The sequence below is a fragment of the Rhododendron vialii genome, chromosome 1a, assembly GCF_030253575.1.
Source record: "Rhododendron vialii isolate Sample 1 chromosome 1a, ASM3025357v1".
NCBI lineage: Eukaryota > Viridiplantae > Streptophyta > Magnoliopsida > Ericales > Ericaceae > Rhododendron > Rhododendron vialii.
This window is the reverse complement of record NC_080557.1, coordinates 1,348,372-1,370,780: the sequence shown is the minus strand read 5'-3', so window position 1 is coordinate 1,370,780 and position 22,409 is coordinate 1,348,372. Positions and strand designations below refer to the sequence as shown.

The following is a 22,409-nucleotide window of genomic DNA, read 5'->3' as shown; positions in this document are numbered from 1 at the left end:
TTTGAGCGATCCGGACCTTCTGGGTCCAGCGTTGTCCCGGTTACCATTCGTGACCAGCGACTTCAGGCTCAGGTTGAGAAAATGGCTCAGAGATTAGAGGAGCTAGAGGTGAGGCAAGTTCGTCCAGTTCATAAGGTATCAATTGAGGAAGTATGCGTGTGGTGTGAATGTAAAGGGCACACCGCGACGGTTTGTCCTGGGTTTATTGCCGCCAAGGGGGCGAGTCAGTTTAATCAGGAAGAAGTCAATGCAGTTAGGACTTGGGATCCTTATTCTACCACGTATAATGCGGGATGGAGGGATCACCCCAATTTAGGGTGGTCGGACTCCAGACCCGTAGGTGGAGGCCAAGTTCAACCCCTTGCGCTACCTCCGTTGCAGCAGTTTCAACAGGCCCAATCGTCCAGGCCTCCTCAGGGCCAGGTCATCCCATTTCACTTCCAGCCACAGCCTGGTAGGGGGGCAGGTCCATCAACTCGTGGTCCTCCCCCAGGTTATTCGCAAATAACCGCGCGTGATCATAAGTTAGAGGATACTGTCAATTCCCTGATGCAGTCACAAATGACATTTCAGACGGAAACGAGACAGCAAATTGGGGCCCTTACAACCCAAATGTCACAACTCACTGCAGTTGTCAGTCAACTACAGCAGGAGAAGGGTAAGTTTCCAGCCCAGGGTAGTGTAGCGGGTGCCAATTATTTGGAAAATTCTTCAGGTCCTAATGTTCAAAACCAGAATCAGGAGGAGGCTAAGTCAGTCACCATTCTCAGGAGCGGGAAGGAGATCGATAAGTCCATCCCGCTAAAGCAAAAACCAGCTCCACCCCCGGAGCCGGTTGATGCACCAAGAGCAACTCCTGATATTGTTGATGTCCCTAGGAAGGAGGTAAAGGATGATGAGGAGTCACCTGAGGTGGTAGTGCCTGCAACTGCGGCCCCCATGACTCCAACGCCACCCGTTGCTCCATACCCAAATCGCTTGGTGGCGAAACCTAAGGTCAATGTGAACTTTCAAATGCTTGAATTATTCAAGAAAGTTCAATTTCCTATCTCTTTGATGGAAGCCATTGACGCAATTCCCCAGTTTGCTAAGGTCTTGAAGGATCTGTGCACGTCAAAGCGGAGAACCAAGAGTCAGGATAAAGTGCTTCTGACGGAGCAAGTGAGCTCCATTCTCCAGGCTGAGATCCCTACTAAGTGCAAGGACCCTGGTTGTCCCACCATCCCTATAGCTATCGCGGGCCAAAAATTCGATAAGGCTTTGTTGGATTTAGGAGCAAGTGTCAACTTGCTCCCTTATTCGGTATACTTAAAGCTTGGCCTAGGCGATTTGAGAGCCACACCGGTCACGCTACAATTGGCCGACCGGAGTGTGAGAGTTCCAAAGGGGGTGGTGGAAGATGTTTTAATTCAAGTGGGCGAGTTTCTTTTTCCTGTCGACTTTATTGTCCTAGATACTTGCCCAATACCGGAGGTCTTTGAGAAGACTCCTATCATCCTTGGCCGTCCTTTTCTAGCCACTTCCAGTGCTGTCATGAATTGTAAAACTGGACAAGTCCAATTGTCGTTTGGGGACTTGAAAATGGAGGTGAAAGTGTTTAATGCAGAGAGCCGAGTCAAGATTGATGAGGTGAGTTTGATCGACACGCTGGTGCAGGAGCATGTCGATAATATTTTATATAAGGATCTTCTAGAGATAGCCAAGGAGGCATCATTCTTAAATTCTCCAGAATTAGGGAGTTTGATGGAGGTGTTGGTCGATCCTGGGTGAAGTAGGTGAACTGGTTGAGGCGTTGGTCAATCCTGTTTATTCGGATGACCCTATTGTGTAGCCGTTGTGGCTACGTTCCGACGGGTAGCTTTTGCGTACCACTCTCTTCATTGAGAAGTGGACCCGGCCCCTAGTAATAGGGGTACCCATCATTGACTTGGGTCTTATAGCTTTCGCACGCCGCTATTAAAATAAGGATCGTGTGCCCAGCTCCGGTTAGTAAGGGCAATTTTGTGTTGGTAACATTGGATTCTACTAATTAAGTTATGTTGTTTTTGGGCAATCTATTTATATTTGTTTTTTATTTCTTAGTTCTTTATTTCTTGTCTTTTGTTTAGTTATTTTTCTTCTCTCATTTCAAAAAAAAAAATTTTTGAAAAGCGAAAAAAAATTGCATCATGGTCTTGTATAGCCACCCGTTTCTTGCCCACCGGCGAGGGATGGGGAGAAAAGTATGACACGTTGATCGCGTGAAGATTTGGTGGAGTATTTCTCTTTTTATTTTTGTTTTGGGAGCTCGGATACCACGAACCGGGCGGAACTAATGTTTTTTTTGCAGAGTACGGTGATTGGCCCGGAGGCTGGGTGACAAGAAATTCCTCGAACATCGGCCGAGGTCATGGTGGTTGGCTGCCACCCGTAGGTCTATTTCTTCTCCCTTGTGCTTTCTTTTGATGTGTCTCCATGCTCTGGGGACATAGCATGTTTCTAGTTGGGGGGAGGGTGTACCTTGTACATGTTTTGTTGCGTTGCTAGGGTAATTTTAGGGTAAATTTTTATTTTATTATTATTTTTTTTTTTCCAGGGGATACATTTGTTATGCTTGATTGTATTGTTAGGCGAGCATGTTAGAATTAGCCGAATTATTGTGCCTGTTTTAATTCAAGTTCATGCATACATTTGGCGCCTTTGTGAACATGTTAGTGCTGTCGTTACGTTGAGTAAGTGTCCCCACGTAGTTAATAGTGCATCCTGATAAACATTCCCATATTCTTTGTTTTCTTTTTCTCGCATTTGCGGAAAATAGTAGGCTTTTGTTTCACAATTGAGTATCTAGATGTTTTGCATGCATTTGTGAGAGTTGGTAACGTGCATAGGGGATGAGACAAGGCATTTTTGCATGATTAGACCACATATGTGTCCCTTTGTCCAATCTTAAACCAGTCCGAGTCAGTTCTTGAGTCTAACCTAGGAAACCGGTGTGTGGGTTGGACTATAGTTTGGGGGGTCTAGCATTGTGCATCATGGGTGTCTTATTGCATTGGATTTGGAGCATCGTTGTCGTCGGAAGTGAAAGTGAAGAAATCTTGATGGGTGTCATGTTTTGTAACCAAACCCAACCTTCAGGCCATAAAGCTAAGTCGAAATTCATAAAAAAAAAGAAAAGAAAAAGAAAAGAAAAGAAAATGTGGAGTTGAGGCAAGTTGGGAGAAATCAGCACCTACTGGCACATCAGAATAAGTGATTGTTTGATCATGTTATAGGGCAGTCCTCGACTCTGTATCAATCGCCTCAGTTTCCAGATTTAGAGGTCAGCGACAACTTTGCCGAGAGCAGTTTGGATTGATTTTGGATTTCCATGATGCATGAAGCTAGGGTGGTGGTGTCATTTTATGTGTTTATTTCATGTTTTTCAATGTCGGTGGATTATATTTGTTTTTCTAGTATTTGGGTCCGTAAAAATTTAGTTACGGATGTTTAAATCTCTTGTTGGACTTTGTTTGGTTGGCACCAATGGAAGCATGTTGGTAGCTAAGGGTAAGGTGGCGGCTAGTCTGGGTAGATGACCTTGCGCTACTATAGGCCGCCGCCTAATTTGTAGTTTCCCTTTCGTTCGGAACCATGGTCATTATAAGCCTAATTAAGTCCTTAGTGGACCTTGTGCACATTGTTAAACTCTCGTTCATGCATGTTTTATGTTAATGTTGCTAATTTTTTGGAATCGTGACTGTATATATATTGTGCTTTTATTCTTTGTCAGCGTTGTCTTTGATTGGCGCGTGGTGGCCTTTGTTTCGGTCCCACGTAGTTCGCCAAGCGCTTTTTGCATGGAATGTTTGAGTGTTCTGGTGAGCGAGTGTAGCATCGTTGCCTTCGTGGGGGCATTTATCTCTGCATGTGTTTCGGCACTAATTTTGTTCATCTTTTTGCCAAGGCATGCATGCTTTTGAGTTGCAGGTGAGTGAGGAGGCGAAAATTTTTCGACCCGCCTATTTCTTGTACAGCATACATAACCTTTGTATTCCCATTCGTGTATTGTTAGTCTTTGTTTTGTTATTTTTCTTTTCGTTCGTTACTAGGGACTAGCAACGTTCAAGTTGGGGGATGTGATAGGCGCGCGGAATTCATGAATTTAAGCGCCTAAGTAAGAGAAATTAGCGCGTTAGACGTGCTATTAATTCTCATTTTCCATTTAATACGTGCACATGGTTGGATTTTGTGTTTGAGCTTGATTTGCAGGAAATTGAGATGTTTTGGCGCTAATGAGAAGTATTCGGAAAGACCATGATGGAGTTAGAGCGCTAGGAAGGCTTTGGAGACTAAGTGTTGAAGTAGAACTCGAGAGGAAGTGATCAGAATCTCTGTGAGCTCTACAGGGGAATGAGTTTAGCGCTCAGAAGTGGATAGCGTGTTGCACAAAGTGATCAGAGAGTTGGCTAGCGCTACACCCTTTTTGGTGTAGCGCTACCTAAAGGTTAAGAGAGAACAACAGCCAAAGCTAGGTCAACGGAGTCAACGCCTCAAACAAGTTCGCGAGCGCTATACCATTTGTTGTATAGCGCTACCGAGGGGCTTAAAAAGGGCCTAAAACGTTGACGTTTTGGGTTAAGCCGGTTCCAATTCCGATTAATTTTAGGATTTTTATTGTTTTTAACGGGGATTAATATAAATACCTCGTTTTAAGTTAGTTTTAGGGTAGATTTTTCATTCCAGACTTTTACGTAGCAGCCTTTTCACTAACGTTGTTTTGTTTTCTCTCAGTTCTTAAGTTTTCTGCACTATTTCTTTCAATCGCTTGGATTCTGGTAACGTTTGTCGAATTTCTTCGTTAATTAAAGTTGTTCGTTATTATCTATTCTACGTAGATCTTTCTTTTATTTTTTTTTCCGTCTCTTCTGCAATAGATGATCATGTTTCGATCTAGGGTTTTATTTTCTGTTATTTCAAGCATGCGTGAGTAGTTCCCCAGGGTGCAGCCACGGGACGAAGGCGTCCTGTGACTAGTTTAATCAATGTTTTACCTCGGGTACGAATTAATTCGTTTTTCCAACAGTTTTGGGATATGAAAGAAAATCCCTTTCTAATAAACAAAACCCAGGCATCATCAGATTTTAAATGCGCATGAGAGCTGGTGACAAGTGGTGGGCATTTATTAGGAACCCCTTTTTTTCTTATTCTGAGATCAGTGAATTGAATAATTGTGTCCCGAGTAAATATTGGTTAGGCTAGTTGCAGACGCTGGGTTCCCACGGCTGTACTCTCCTTTAAATTTATAGTTAATTAAATCAATTCAGTGATTTAGGTAGTAAATCAATCAATCAAACAAAGGGTGGCTACCTAAGAGCCAGATTAAACTAAAGTTCATCACAATTGAGTCAACACCGTCCGTCCGTCTCTGTGGTTCGACTCCGGTACTTCCGGAATTACTGTGCTACATTGGTCGAGAGTCCTACGCTTGGGACGCGTTTTTAGTCTTTATTTATTAATACACCCGACAGGTCAAGCACCGCTCGCGAGCGGCTCGAAGCTCGGCTCGACAACGGCTCGGCTCGGTTCGAGACACAAACGAACGAGCTCGAGCTAAAATGTTGGGCTTGTTTCATAAACGAGCCGAGCTCGAGCTCGTCGAAACTCGGCTCGAATTGGCTCGCGAGCCCAACTATAATATATATATATATATATATATATATATATATATATATATATATATTTGTTTCATAAACGAGCCGAGCGAGCCGAGCTCGAGCTCCGTAAATACATTTCTAGCCGAGCTCGAGCCAACTAAATTTTTGGCGAGCCGAGCTCGAACACTCTAAAACTCGGCTCGGCTCGGCTCGTTTGCAGCCTTAGGCAAAACAAAGCAGAATATATACAAAGAGGAGAAGCATAATGCAACCGGGGAACAAATGAAGACGAAGAGACTTGAACCCAAGAAGACCTCTTGCAACCTAACCTCTTCCAAGTTGAAAAGCCCAGCCTACACTACTCCTTAAAACCCAAGTGTTAAGAAGAGAAAAACTAGGACCTTATAACTAGTAAAAATGGAGCATGTTTAGGCGATGCGAGACACATTCTTACACACCCTCTTGGACGAGGACACATGGCAACCGGACAACGGTCCACCAAACAAAGGCCCAACCTGGCTTTGATACCAAGTTCAATTTCTTGTAGGGTTCCAACCTAAAACCAATTGGCAATAGGTAGATTAACCTCAAGAATATATTAATGAAGCTTAGGTGGCTTAGATGAGCGATGTGAGATTAAATCTAACAAGGGTCAAAGTCCTACATTTATATAGTCTTCGCATTCTTGATTTATTTTTTATGTTCCTAATTTCATGGGCTAATGATCGAGTTACGAAATTCTCTTCCACTACGTCTCCATATGATCTCTTTTTGCATTCATTTCAGGGCATTTGGGCAACTAATTCCAGGTACTTTGTTTGAAGACCAGTCACCATAAACAAAACCTTTAAAATCAAGTGGGATCGATAATGTGACTCCAGCATGATCACATCTTCTATATAACAAGAAAATGTGAAAACAAAAGTTTTGATCAAAAAAATTTGGACGAGTTTGATCAAAAGGGTTGCATACGAGATATTTCAATTGAGGGACTCAAAGAAGTGACAAGAGGGGCAGACATAGGCAACGCGAACAATATGTGAATATATTTTTTCAAGATAAACGTGCTTCCAAGCGTATGGATCAATATCAATCAATAAGTAAGATTTTTGGCTCAGTTAATCTTCTTGACATCTTCTAAATCAGTTTGGTCAACGAAATATATAGTCCTTCCACTGGCAAACAAATGTATCCAACAATACAGTCCAACCCCTTTTGGATCAGAAAGGGGATTGAAGAGTATCTAATTTGTGCAAATATATATATATCCTAAATTTCATGAGAAGCCATATAGAGTTGCAGAGGAGGGAAAAAATAGAGTTGCAGACCATTGAACATAAAACGAAAGCCTTGAATTTATTCGACTAAAAAGTCATACAAACATCACATATAGGTGGTACAACATTCGCTCAAGGAAATATACAAATACCAATTTCATATCCTTTTCATTTCGGACGTCGGAGGCTGCAACCCTTTCTGAAACTTTATTTACTCGTTTCTAAATAAGTAATTCCTTACGAAAAGACGTGCAATTTTTGAACAAAATAATAAAGTACTTTTGTGCATGGTTTTTTCAATTTATTCGCATTGAATTAAAGATCGACTTGGGTGCGAAGAAATTGAATTTTTATTTTTTATTTGCATAGAAGCCCTTTATTTTTTGTTTGAAAATTGCTCTTCTTTTCGTAAGGAATACTTATTTAGAGATAGAGAGAGTAATTTAGTAGGTGGACACCCTGCAAATAGAACAAAAAACCAATCTGTTATCATATAGTACATGTGCACACGCTGTCCTTGGCGTTCAATAAATAAAAATACAAGTGCAAACTACTTCCTCCGTCCGGATTTAATAGTTTTTTTTTTAGTTTGTGCCATGCATTTTTTAATTGATTATATCTTCCAATTTATAATGTTTTACGTGATTTTGAAAACATTATATTATAGAACTAATCAAGATCTATCAAACAAGATCCATATTTGATATGAAATTCATTATGGATTCAAAGATATAACCCGTTTTTTATCCGGTTAGAATAGAACTAGAGACAATTAAATTCAGACGGAGGGAGTACTATATAATACTTAAAAAAAATACTCCATTGTGTAAACACAAAATCGATATCTTCAAACGCTATTTTGTATGTTCATTTTTATCGACCCACAAGTTTTTACTGGCATCTTTTCCTTCCATCACGTACTCATTTTCAACTTACATTCTCTGTTCCATTTTAAGATTTGATAGTACGCGCATCAATTTTGTTCACCCACCTTTAAAAATGAGTGAACATTACTCACCATGTTCCTTGTTATTTTTTTCAGTTCAAAAAACAAAATGTTCCTTCTTTTCTATTTTGATAATCAAAACAGTTCATCTCTTACAACATGATATATTTTACTAACCCTAACGCAATCAGATATTGGTAACGGCTTGCTTAAATATCAATTTTATTTCAAAATCCTACAAAATTCTAAATTGAAAATTTGGTGATCTTATCAAGCACTTACTGCTATCCAATGGAGATGATTTTTTTCAAAGAGACCTACTATAAAATATCAATTCTTCTAAGAGATGAGCCATTCTAATCATCGAAATATATAGGACCAACAACATGGTGGGTAATATTCACCCATTCTTCAAGGTGGGTGGGGTGAACAAATAAAAGTTGTATTTTTATTTGTTCACTCACTTTTCAAGAAAAAGTTATTTTGCGTTCGTGTGAAGTACGGAATATTGATGATAGATAGTAGTAGGTTATACATACACAAATACTGAAATGCACATATAATGCTAATGTATGTCGATGATCATCACATCACCTGCACCAAATATGCACCAAATATACATAGATTCGAGCGTTTACGTACCTCTTATATTCAATTGTGATATTTGGATTGGGGTAAGTTGTAATTTGGGAGAAAGCTTCATCAGTAAGTAGGAAGGTACTGCCGGTGACGCTGCAGGTGGAGATGGCTGGTGCAAGGCAACGTGCCACAATCGTAACAACGACGCTTTGATTAGCCTTGCAGGGGCATGGCAGACCCGCGATCGCAGAACCAGTGCAAACGATAGAGTAATTTGTGCCGCATGTTTGGGGCCCTTCCCATACCGCGTCGCCTGCTATGGCGCCACTGGTAGCGGTGATGTCGCTGAGCGTGTACTGAGGGCATGATATAGAGGTGGCTGCACATGGAGGGTTTCATGGTCAGTTGAACATCTGAACAAATTTTTTTTTTTGCTTAAAATACATATAAAATTTATGAGTTATCATTTCTTTGAACACTCAACGTAAATATCAATGAACACCCAATTCTAAAAGTCTTAAACACCAACCCTAAAAGAATTTAACACCTAACCCAAAACTAATTGAACACTCAATCACAATCCAGTTATAGCCCATCAATTCAGGTAATTTATATTTGAACACCGAACACATTATTTCAAATATATAAAGCTTATAATCATAATAAAAATATTGTGAAAAGAAGAATCTATCGGTGTAAGTATTATACTATGCATTTTCTCTCCATCTTTATTATCGATAATCTAAATGTGTTAATTTTGCATTCATGACAATAACTTCTTCTTTTTTTGTCTAGTTAGCTTATAACATTACGGACAAAGCTTTAAAAAAATTCATGAATTACATTGCAAATTCCGTTAACTTGAATAATATTCCTTCGAATTTAAGACTACGATAGAAAATCTCATCATATCATCCTAAAGAACAACATATTTTCGAGAAGGTCAACCCCAACGTACTTGCTACAATTTCTTTCAATAGATTAATACGCTAGTTAAACGTTGACACAAAATATGAAAACTCATTTAAGACAACTGTAAAATTTTATCCCCTCCATTCTCAACACTTCCATTCTCGAAACACTGTCTACTACAAAATACAACTTTTAAAAAAAAAAAAATTCAAAAAAAATAGTACATTTTTTAAGTTTTCATTTTGCCTTGTAGTTAATTTTTTTCTTGAATAGAGGTAATATTTTTTGATCGTACTATACAACTATATGAGATTTTGCACATATATTATTGGTTAATATATCAGCTAGTAGAGTTAAGGTAAATTTTAAACACCCTATCATAAATTCCTGAAGCCGCCAGTGGCATGACAAAACATCTGAGGAAAAAAAAAAAAAAGTTCTAAGTACAAGTTAGTGGTTAGGTTTTGGGATGTGGCATATGCGCGTGGATGTATTGTGTCTTTAATTTTATAACTTCATGGGAATCATGTGTTCAAGACAAGTAATCTTTACGGCTAATATTCTGGATTGGATATAAGTCTACATATACACGACATGAAACTGAAAATGTGGATGCGTGGGTTACCCTTTCTTTTCGCCCACACATTTTGTAAAAAATAAATTGCGCATAAATACAAGACCATCGTTCATTTAAACTATTCATAATTTTTCAATTTTTGGAGCTCAACTTCACTATTCATAAATTTCAAATCTAAACATATACATGCATAATTAGACATTATTGAATCTAGCTAGCACTTACCAATAATAGTGGTAGGCCTGAATGAAGCAGTTCCTGACGAATATGCATATGTTATAGGGATAAGACTGATTGAGATGGCCACCATTATTAAAACTAGCATTTTGGAACCCATTTCCGTTTTTTTCTCTTTCCTTCCTACCAAACACCTCAAGAAAGGAATACAAATTTTTTTTCAATGCCCAAAGTATAGAGAAGGGATACCTCTTTTATAGCTAAAGAACTAACTTTACAAAATTCACATGGAAGGCAATAATAATTTTGTTATTCAAAATCCAATGACAATGCATGTAAGCACGTGGGATTTGTAAATTCTCTCTCTCTCTCTCTCTCTCTCTCTCTCTCTCTCTCTCTCTCTCTCTCTCTCTCTCTCTCTCTCTCTCTCTCTCAAAATTAGCCAAATGCTGGGGTTGACAAGAATCTATCTATATTACTATATAATACCAAAAAATGACTTTTTTTTTCACTGAAAGCAGTGACAGAGCCAAACTTTTGACTTGAGGGATAGGGATGACAACGAATCGGTTTGGTTTAGATGTTGGTAAAATCGAAACCAAAATCAAAACCGTAACCTAAATCGACAATTTTATTATTATTATTTAAATCATATATAATCAAAACCGTCGTTTATCGGATTGGTTTGGCTTTCCGCCGAAATAGGTGGTTGACATTTTTAATGATCCAACTTTAATCAACCAAACGACAGTGGCAAAAACAAATTAAGAACAATGCAAATATTTAGTAAAATTCCCACAAACACAAAGTGAATCCATCTCCCAAAGACAAATTCAAAATCAACCCTTAACCTTAACTAAAAGCTACACACACACATGTATTAGGGTATTTTCATAATCATATTGCGGTTCGGTTTTGGTTTCAGTTACGTTTTGATTTTGGTGCGGTTATCGTTTTGATTTTGGTGCGGTTATCGTATAAAACCAAACCGGACGGGTCTTTCTTAATTATTAGAAACCCAAACCACATGATCGCGTTCTGTTATTAAATATTTACAAAACCATACTGATCGGTTTGATTTTGTTCGGTTAAGTCTCGATTCGAGTGAGATTGCCGTCTGGGACTGACTCTGGAGAAGTATATATCCATGAAATATTTACAAACTCGTGTTCATGCTCGTTATAAATTTGTTAACAATTAGGAATTGTTTTGATTCGAGTTAAAAGTTGAGCTTAAACTTTTCTATCAAGCTTGAAAAACCCATGCATTACTTGGTTTGGCTCATTTAACATCTTACAATTACCCTTTAGATTATATTCTTCGTATTCTTTTTAATTTTAATAACTTAATTAGGATGGTAGGGTCAGCTTATACGAACCTCGATTAATTCTTGAAAACTTATTCTACTGTTCACTAGCTTGCATGCAGGTACCTGATCAAAGCCGGGTCACAATCCTATGTACGCATAGTCTTCGCATTCTTGATTTTATTTATTTTTCTAATTTCATGGGCTAATTAATGATCGAGTTACCAAATTCTCTTCCACTACTTCTCCATGATCTCTTTTTTTTTTTTTTTTTTGAAAATCTCCATGATCTCTTTGCGTGTTAATTCCAGGAGATTTGGGCAACTAATTCCAGGTATTTTGTTTGAACACCGGTCACCATAAACAAAACCTTTAAAATCAACTGGGATCGGAAATGTGACTCCCGCATGTTACATCTTCAATAGAAAATTGAATGATAGGTGCTATTAATTAAAATACCGCCATTGTGCAATTACTAATTTTCTTCCACTAATTCTCCATGATCTGTTTGTGTGTTCATGTGGGCAACAAAACTTTTGACCCGAGGGATAGGAATGCATAATAAAGACTCGCTTCAGTTTGGTTATGGGTAAACCGAAATCAAAATCAAAATCATAACCTAAATCAGCGGGGTTTTTTTTTTTTTTTTTTTTTATAATTTAAACCATAATCAAAATCATTGTTTATCAGATTGGTTTGTCAACATTTTTAATAATCCAACTTTAATCAACCAGACGACAGTGGCAAAAACAAATTAACAACAATGCAAATAATAAGTAAAATTAGCACAAACACAAAGTGAATCCATCTCCCAAACACAAAAGACAAAATCACTATAGAGTTCACAACAAAATCACCAAAATCGTACAGATCGGTTTGGTTTGAGGTATTTTCATAATAAACATCCCAAGTTATACACACACATGTATTAAGGTATTTTCATAATAATATTGCGGTTCAGTTTTGGTTTCAATTACGTTTTGATTTTGGTGCAACCAAACCGGACGGCTCTTTCTCTTAATTAATAAAAACCCAACCACATAACCGGGCGCAGTTATAAAATATTTACAAAACCGTACATATCGGTTTGGTTTTGTTCGGTGAAGTCTCGATTCGAATGAAATTGTCATCCGTGGCTGATTCTAGAGAAGTACATATCCATGACACATTTACAAACTTGTGTTCATACTCGTTATAAATTTGTTAACAAATTACGAACTTTTTTTGTTCGAGTTAAAATTTGTTAGAATTTTTGGATTGTTCCAACCTAAAATTAATTGGCAATTGATGGAGTAATCTCTAGGTTTTACTAACCAATTAAGCTTGGATGATTTAAATGAGCGATGTGGAACAAGTCAAACACTTCTTCTCACGTCCAGTCCAGAAGCACGTGGAAGTGACAAACTAGGAGACCAACTCGAGCAATAGAGATAGTAGAGACTTTCTCACGAGAAAATTAATTCTACTGTTCACTAGCAAGGTACGTACCCGAAATCAAAGCCGGGTCACAGTCCTATTTATATAGTCTTCACATTCTTGATTTTATTGATGTTTCTAATTTCATGGGCTAATTAATGATTGAGTAACGAAATTTCTCTTCCACTACTTCTCCATGATCTCTTTGTGTGTTCATTTCAGGAGATTGGGGCAACTAATTCCAGCTGGTACGTACTTTGTTTAAAGACCAGTCACCATAAACAAAACCTTTAAAATCAATTGGGTTCGAGCATGCCACATCTTCAATAGAAAATTGAATGATAGGTGCCATTAATTAAAATACTGCCATTGTGCAATTACTAATTTAATTTCTTCCACGAATTCTCCATGATCTGTTTGTGTGTTCATTTAAGGAGATTTGGGAAACTAATTCCAGGTGCTTTGTTTGAACTTTGAAGACCAGTCACCATAAACAAAACCTTTAAAATCAAGTGGGATCGAGAATGTCACTACCGAATGTTAATTAAAATATAATTAGCCATTGTGGAAAAAGTTATCATTGAATACGTACGATCGAGGTCAAGCATCTAATCTAAAATGTTTTTTTTTTTGCTTGTCTTCGAGTACTTGTTTACGCAATTCAATAAATGGCATGGAATGTATTATCTATGCATGGTTTAATTGGATGCTTACCAAACCAAACCAAACCAAGCTTTATGTTTCAATCACTTAGAGTCGGCTATATGAATTTTTTTTTTCCATTGAGCTCTATCAAGGGTTATTTGTTCACAAAAACCTACTATACTCATATCTTTGCGCATCACAACATCTAACGTCAATTTAGGTCTACCCCTCCTCGTAGCATTGCTACCCAAAACTATCATATCCACTCTCTTAATTACTGCATCTCCTAGTCTACGGTAGACATACCCAAACCATCTTAGCCTATTTTTCCTCAACCTTTTCCCTATATGTGCTACACCTACCATCTCATGAATCGCTTCATTTCTAATCCTGTCTCGTCTAGTCTTATCACACATCTACGTCAACATTCTCATTTCTGCTACACTCATCTTGTTCGCCTGTTGTTTTTTAATAGGCCAACATTCTATCCCGTAAAGCATCGCTGGTCTGATGGCTATTCCATAGAATTTTTCCTTCAATTATGTGGGTACCATCGTGTCACACAGTACACCAGTAACACTCCTCCACTTGAGCCACTCCATTTGGATCCTATGGGTCACATCATCAGCAATCTCTCCATCACTACTAATAATTGAGCCTAAGTACCTAAAATGATTACTCTTAGGTATCTCCTGATCTTGAATTATGATTTAATTGGATGCTTAGTTGCTATTAATAATTCAAATTAATAAAGCCCTTTGACAATGTAAGCACATGGGGCAAACATTTGTTAAATGGCAGGTGAATTGGATTTGTTGGGATTTGTATCGCTAACTACATGTTCTATATATCTCAATCAATTAACCAAATGCTGACATTTGACAAGAATATATAACAAGAAAGAGGCTAGGCATCACATTTTCTTCTTTTTTGGTTGGTTTCTCGCCAACTCTCCTTCCCTTGGTAGCAAGTGGCAAATGAATATTTTTAGCCTAGGTGCCAACATAGTTGGGATGTAGGTCGTTGGTTGTGATACTTCTTTCTCCCGTTTCATTTTAATCTTTATAACTTTGGTTCGTTGAATAATAAAATTTTATTTAATGTTGATTAAAAAAAGTATATATATGACAAGAAAATGTGAATAAAAATTTTGATCAAAGAAATGTGAGAAGAAATGTAAAAATTTGAACGAATTTGATCAAAAGGGTAGTGTATGAGAGTTTTCAAGAGTACATTTCAATGCTTATCGAGGGGGGCACAGAGGCAAGGCGAACAAGAGTATGTGACCTTCTCAAATTTCGATGTCCTACGAAGTATTCTACACAAATTTTGGTGAATATTTAGAAAAATATAATACATACTTTGACTCTTACAAGTTCTAACGATCGAAGTATATCATTGTTTCCCTAGTCGGTAAAATAATTTTATCTTAGCTATTCAAACCATCAATAATTGGTTTGAAAATTTAATTTTTTAGTCTGAATTTTGCTTTTGCCAGTGCTATACCTCTCCCACAATTTTTCATAGACAATTGGTATACACGTTTTTTGGTAGGGATGCATTAAAAAGTGATATATTGCAATCAGCTAATTGCTTAATCCACTATTCAGTGTAGCTTTCTTGAACGAACACTGGTATCCTCTATGTTCTCATATATATCTTACAGAAGAGTTGAATTCTCTGGAGCCAATTATACTCCTTTATAATGATGTATTTCTCACCACAAGTTCAAACCCAACTGATACTCACAGACCAGTTAAAACAAATTTAACCGAACGCTTGGTATTTACCAAATCTCATAGAAGAACAAAATTCTAACTGAAAACATATATAGTGGATTGGGTTCTCTCCCTTAAGGGAGATTTGTATGTGAAGTGTTATTTTCTGGTGAAAAGGGTGAAATACAATTGTGGCTAAAAAAACAGAGTTTTTAGCAAAATTCACCAACGAACAACTTTTCTCCATAGGATTTGGAAATAACACCACCGGGAAGTACCCGAAAGATCAGTACTGGCCTGTGTTGCGATAATCTACAACGTAAATCTCAACTAATGGTTTACAATTGAATGCCGTGGATCCCGCCCGGGCAGGATTTACAGAGAACACACATCGAGCCGAAAATCCCACAGTCAGAACAGTAATGGTGATGCAAGATGGTGTTTTTCCATGGGGTCTTTTGCATAGAAGTCATTATTACAAGTACGTACTAGAATCTCATTGAAGAATCAAATTTAAACAAGCAAGAATGCTTCTCTGCCACTAACACCTGGTCATGGGCCAGCTATGTTTGAATGTGGTTTTGATTCAAGAAGAAGAGAGAGTTCACTTCTTTTGAACTATTCCGAGGTGTTGATAATTGATATTCCTGGAATCTTTGTTCATTCCAAAAAGAAAAAACCCAAGACATAGCCCATTTTAAGGGTTAACATTTCTTTGTGTATTTTTACCAACAAGATGCAACAAATACCGAGGAACGCCCATCAAACAATGCCAACATCTTAACTAAATCCTGACTCCGCCACCGTATCAAAGTCTAAACCACTAATCCAAACCTGTGATCTACTAATTTAATTACTTCGTCAAAGACAAGTATTATTGACGTCCCTGCATTTTTAATTATTAAATTATCCCCCATGGAAACGCCAAACGGCAAGGCCACCATTGCCTAGACCTTGGCCAACTTTTTCATTTCAAAATTTCACATCTTAAGTTCATGAAGCAACAATTAAAAAACAGTGTCATTTTGAAACACTTTTGATGCATCCAATCACATTCTTTTATGAAGGTTTGAGGTTCGCCCAACGAACCATGAAACAATAGGAGTTGTTCAGATAGAGCGCGAACAATAGGGAAATGAGCACATAAAAACGGTGTTGTTTAGTTCATAATATAGTTTTGTCACTAAAGAAGTTTTATAAACAGAGGTCTAAACTGTTTGACTCTCCAACTTGAATTCATTATAGGATTGAATGTGCGAGTTATATACACATTGAAATTGACATATGAAAGCTATACAAGGAAATATGCTTGATACTTGAGCTGTAAAACAGCCTTGAGATCTTCTCAAATATTCCCATAATTGTTGTCCAATAAATCCTCCAATGATTCTGTTGTATCCCTTTGATCTTGGGATCTGATTGCTTCAATAGTCACAACGTCAATCCGACCCATTTGAATAATCAATCTAGATTTTAAATTTATTTACGGAGTATTTCCGGTGAAAAGATTATGAATATTTTTTATTTTTAATTTCAGCAAGTACTCCTATAAGAACAAGAAGTGATAGTGGGCCCCGATTTTGGTCTTAATTTGGGAAAACCAAAGGCGTTGTGGGCCTATATTCCAAGACCAACTGTTGGGTATTGAAATAATCCAAAGTGAATGGCTGAAAAATGGTGGTTTTAGACATTGACTGCAGTCTAGCCCAGATCAGGAGCCATTGGACATATGAAACTTTTCAATACTAAAGCTCCGTTCCAGAAACCTTCTTAAAAAATAAAAAAATAAGCAGTTTATTTCACATTTTCAAACTCAAAAATAATATAAATAAAAAATAAATTTTCAAATTTTTTTTCATTGTATTAAAGATCTCACCGAGATCTTTCAAATAAGATCCATATTGCATATTTTTAGAATTCAATAAACCCATAATTTTTGAGCTTGAAATTGCCTTCTTAAAAAATAAGGACTTTTTTTCACTTCTGGAACGGGCTCTAAAACTATGGGTATTTGTATGCCAAATACGCACCTCGTTCCGTTGAACGCACTTCAGGTGCCACATAAATGATCGGAACTACTCTATTTGTTTGAAACACTTTCTTAGGATTGGTGTAAAAAACAGATCAATCGAATATTGGTAAAAATTTGATCAATTCTATACTTAATTTGCTGACAGGAAATTGAGCAAAGAATTGTTGCTCAATGTATTTCTTTTCCTATAGTATTATGCTGATTCATTTCGTATCTTTCAGGATGAAGGAATTAATTTTTCCTATCAAAGTAAACTTGTTTTTTGAGCAAAAAATTGATCAAGTTTTTTATCGATATCTGGCAGAAATGCGAAACCCTTAAAAATATTTTAAAATAATTGAGTGGCCTTGATCATTTTTGCGGAATCTCAAAGTGCGTTCCACAAGACGTGGTGTACATTTAGTGTGCACCACATGGTGTACCCATGGCCGGGCTTGAAACATTTTTCGCATTACTAGCTAGCAGCTCCTCGGTTAATTTCGAAATTGAAATGAGAGTAAAAACAAGATCAAGTGACCAGCAATTCCTCCTTGGTTTGTGTAAGTGGTGGTCGACGTCTCCAAGGATTAGGTATTTCCTTCTCCCTTTGAGATTAAAATATTAAATTCTTTCCGGATGAGGTGGAAACCTCATGGCTTTCATCATCCACTGTAGGCCCAACCGAGCATTCATTGCAGTCATCTGAACCGTTCATCTTGAAGGGCCCGAAAAGTTATATATGTCCACGGAAAAAATTAGCTTCATCGAACATCAAGGACTATATCAAAATTAAAATTTTGGTTTATAAAATCGACGGTTATGGACAGTTTAACTTAAAATACTAGTGACAGAATCAGGCTGTCCATTTTATAAACCAAAATTCAAATTTTGACATAGCTATTGATGTCCGATCAAACTGACTTTTTGCGGTCCCTACGAGATGAATGGTTCGGATTATTACAGGAAATGTTTGGTAGGGCCCCTAATAAACAGTAGCGGATCCGGACATAACACATTCACTTTCCCTTTTATCATCAGGCAAACTTTTGACGGAAAGGTCACCCTCCTGCTCCTCCCAACAGCATTAATTAGAATTGGTAGTAATGCGCGCATTTCGTGTCATTGCACTTCGCCCTGCTTTTTGAATCAAAGAAGTGAACTCTCTTCTTCTTGAATCAAAACCACATTCAGACATATATAAAGCTGGCTGCTGGCCAATGGTTCAAAAGAAGTGAACTCTCTTCTTTAATCTTACAACAAGACAACAAGACCTGTTTTATAAGTTTCTTTCTTATTTATGCCAGTTGAATCGGAAAAAGAAGACAGCAAGACAAACAACATTCGTGCTAGTACAACAACGCTCATGGAATTATACAAATATTAATTTCAACATATCCTTCTCATTTTGGATGTTGGAGGCTGCAACCCTTTCCGAAACTTTCTTAATTTAGTAGTATACTCTGCATAAATATACAACAAAAGCTATTAGTTAGTCATATACTAGTACATGTACAAACGCTATTCTTGGTGTTCAATATGTAGAAATACATGTGCAAACTAGGTACTTATCGAAAAGAAAAAAAAGTGCAAATTATGTAATAAAAAAACTCTCCATTTGCGTAAACACAAAAATGAGATGTCGTCGCATGTTATTCTATATTTTCGTTTTTATGGACCCATAAGTTTTTACTGGTATCTTCTCCTTCTATTAAGTACTCATTTTCAACTAACATTCTGTACATGTTTCCATTTTAGGAGTTGATAGCACCGGCCTGCATCAATTCTGTTCACCCACTTTTAAAAATAGGCAAACATTACACGCCACGTTCCATGTTCTATTTTGATAATCAGAACAGTTCATCTCTTTTACAATATGATATTTTAACTGACCCTCCTAAAAAATCAGCACAATAATAAATCGGTAACTGCTTGTTTAAATCACACAATTTTCAGTTTAAATTCCTACAAAATTCTAAATTGAAAATTGGGTGATTTCATCAAGCATTTATTGATATCCGAATGAAATGGTTTTTTAATTTGCAGAGAGATAAAATATCATCTTCCAAAGATGAACCGTTGAAATCACCGAAATAGGACTGAGAACATGGTGGGTGTTCATCCACTTTTCAAGATGGGTGAACAAATAAAAGTTATTTTATTTGTTCACTCTTTCAAGAAAAGTTATTTTACGTTTCTGCATGGTATCGATGGATAGATAGATAGGTTATGCATACACAAATAATGAATGTTCAGTGATCCTCGATCATGTGCACCAAATACGTACTAATATAGTTTCGAGCGTTTACCTCTTGTATTCAATTGCGATATTTGGATAAGTAGGGTCTGCAATTTCGAGGAAAGCTTCTTGAGAAAGTTGGAAGGTATTGAAGTTGCCGTTGACGCTGCAGGTAACTGATGTGAGGCAATGTTCCACAATCGTGACAACAACACTTTTACCTGTGCACGGGCAAGGCAGACCCTGGATCGTAGAACCAGTGCAATTTATAAAGTATTTTGTGCCGCATGTTTGGGGCCCTTCCCATACAGCGTCGCCTGCTATGGCGACACAGGTATTATTGAGGTCGCTGATCGTCTCGTCAGGGCATGACCTATCTGAGAAAAAAAAGAAGGTTTTACGAGTTAGACCTTGTTTTACTTTTTTAAATAAGTATTTAAAAAATAATACTAACATATTTTCAAGTTTAAACGTAATGAGCTTGCTTACAAAAATAATTTTTTGTTTGATAACAAGATCTGTATTGCATATTTTTTTTATTTCAGTAAATCTATTATTTTTTAAGTAAAAAAGTACTTATTTTTAAGGGGCGAAAGCGGAACACCACCTTAGTATTTCTTTAAATTGATTTTGGTGCTCCACTTTTGTACGCAGGCGCTCCAGTTTGTACAGAAAGTTACTAATAACTTCACATTAAAAGTGGAGCGCCTGCGTACAAAAGTGGAGCACCAAAGGTTTCGGGATGTGGCACACACACACACACACACACACACACATATATATATATATATATGCGTAGATGCATTATTAGGAAGTGGAGAGGGAATCCTGCTATGAAAGTTGAAACCCTTTTCCCTGTCTCAATCCCATATTCCCATGTATCCATGAGCCAAAATTATTATTCCCTCCGTCCCAATTTGCTTGCCTCTTTTGGGGAAGTAAATTTTTATGAGTAAAATGATGAGAAACATTGAAAGGATCGAACACTCGACGGAACGAAGAACTAGTAGACCAATTACTAAACAGAGTAAAAATAGGTGCAAGTTTTGAGAACATCGTTCATTCCAACTATTCATCGTTTTATCATTTTTGGAGCTCAACTTTACTATTCCAAATCTATACAATTACATGCATAATAAGACATTATGAAATCTAGCACTTACCAGCATAAGGGGCAGGCCTGACTGAAGCAGTCCCCGAGTACATATATTGTGCATATGTCATCGGAACAAGATAGATTGATATGACCACCAGTATTGAAATTAATATTTTGGCACCCATTTCAACTTTTTTCTCTTTTCTTCCTACCAAACACCTGTAGAAAGGACTACAAATTGTTTTTCAATGCACAAAGTTTAGAGGAGGGATGCTCCTTTTATAGCTAAAGAACTAACTTAAAAAAATTCATGTGGAACGCAATATGATTTTGTTATTCAAAGATCGATTGCAATGCATGTAAGCACTTGGGACAAAGAGTACTTGTTAAATGTGATGTGTAAGTGCTACTCTCTCTCTCTCTCTCTCTCTCTCTCTAAATCAATTAGCCAAACGTTGGGGTTGACAAGAATCTATCTATAACTAAAAAAATGACTTTTCATGTGGAAGACATTTTTTTGTTCAATGTAAATTTTCAATCCATGCAATATTTGTTTTGTTCACTGAGAGCGGTGATAGAGCCAAACTTTTGAGCCGAGGGTCCATAGGGATGGCAATGAGTCAGTTCGGTTTGGTTATAGGTAAAACCGAAACCAATTAAAATCAAACTGTAACCTAAATCGGCATTTTTTTATTTATTTAAACCATAACCAAAATTGTCGCTTATTGCATTGGATTGGCTTTCCACTGAGAACAGGTGGTAAACATTTTTAACGATCCAACTTTAATGAACCAGATGACAATGGCAAGCACAAATAACTTTTAATCATTCATGGTGGTTATTTAACTTCAATACTTAAGAGATCAAATCTTTTTATGTTAAATGTATTGTAGGAAAATTTTACCGTTACATGATATTTTGTATGAGTTATCAACTAAGAAGGGGCTTACAATTTTAACTTTTCTATTCGGACACTTTATTGCAAAATAGATCCTGCAAAAAGATAGAGTTTCGTTTTTCTGGCAAAATATTTTGTCAACTGAACACATACAGAAAAATAACTATTTTCTATTTATAACTTGTTGCGAAGATATACTTCTCACGTAAGATTCTTGATAACTGAATGGAGCCTTAGATCGATAAGGTGTGGAATCCCACTTTGGGTTGTCTGTAGGGTCAAGGTCTCTAAGTTTTTCTTGGTCTTATAGGCTCTGATGATAATATGGTATTGTGTATGTAAGTAATATATATATGGGTCGAGAACTCCCACAAGATTTATTTTTTTTCTCAATTTTTCCTTATTAGCGAATGGGGACCATGCAATTAATATAATTCCTTATGTTCCTTAAGATAAAAGTAAGTTATCTACGTAATTGAAGCAAGTAAGTTTGAGGTCAACTCGTGTTCATGCTCATTATAAATTTGTTAACAAATTAGGGAATTTTTTTGTTCGAGTTAAAAGTTGAGCATAAACTTTTCTATCAAGCTTGGAAAACCCATGCATTATTTGGTTTGGCTCATTTAACATCCTACAATTACCCTTTAGATTATATTGTTTGAATTCTTTTTTTAATAACTCAGGGTGGTCGGGTCAACTTACGGAACTCGATTAATTCTTGAAAACTAATTCCACCGTTCCCTAGCAAGAACCTGATCAAAGCCGGATCAAAGTCACATATTACATACATACATACATACATACCTACACACACACACACACACACATATATGCATTCTTGATTTATTTTTTATGCTTCTAGTTTCATGGGCTAATGATGAAGTCACCAAATTCTCTTCCACTAATTCTCCATGATCTCTTTTTGTATTCATTTCCGGGGATTTGGGCAACTAATTTGAGTTACCAATTTCTCTTCCACTAATTCGCCATGATCTCTTTT

The 22,409-nt window shown here is 37.1% G+C and overlaps 1 protein-coding gene across 1 annotated transcript; it reads right to left on the bottom strand.

The window, feature by feature from the left end:
- Positions 1–18,397: 18,397 nt before the first annotated feature.
- On the bottom strand, positions 18,398–20,754 carry LOC131335661 (EG45-like domain containing protein). Its single transcript, XM_058371134.1, has 3 exons — positions 20,579–20,754; positions 19,486–19,792; positions 18,398–18,639 (listed from the first exon to the last, which is right to left on the bottom strand). Exons 1-3 carry the CDS (start codon positions 20,694–20,696, stop codon positions 18,627–18,629), a joined length of 438 nt encoding a protein of 145 aa, XP_058227117.1. The 5' UTR covers positions 20,697–20,754; the 3' UTR covers positions 18,398–18,626.
- Positions 20,755–22,409: the final 1,655 nt, after the last annotated feature.

Coding starts and splice junctions, on each gene's coding strand:
- LOC131335661 (XM_058371134.1), bottom strand. CDS start 20,696: ATGGGTGCCAAAATATTAATTTCAATACTGGTGGTCATATCAATCTAT. Junction 19,793..20,578: donor CAGGCCTGCCCCTTATGCTG/GTAAGTGCTAGA, acceptor TTTTTTTCTCAG/ATAGGTCATGCCCTGACGAG.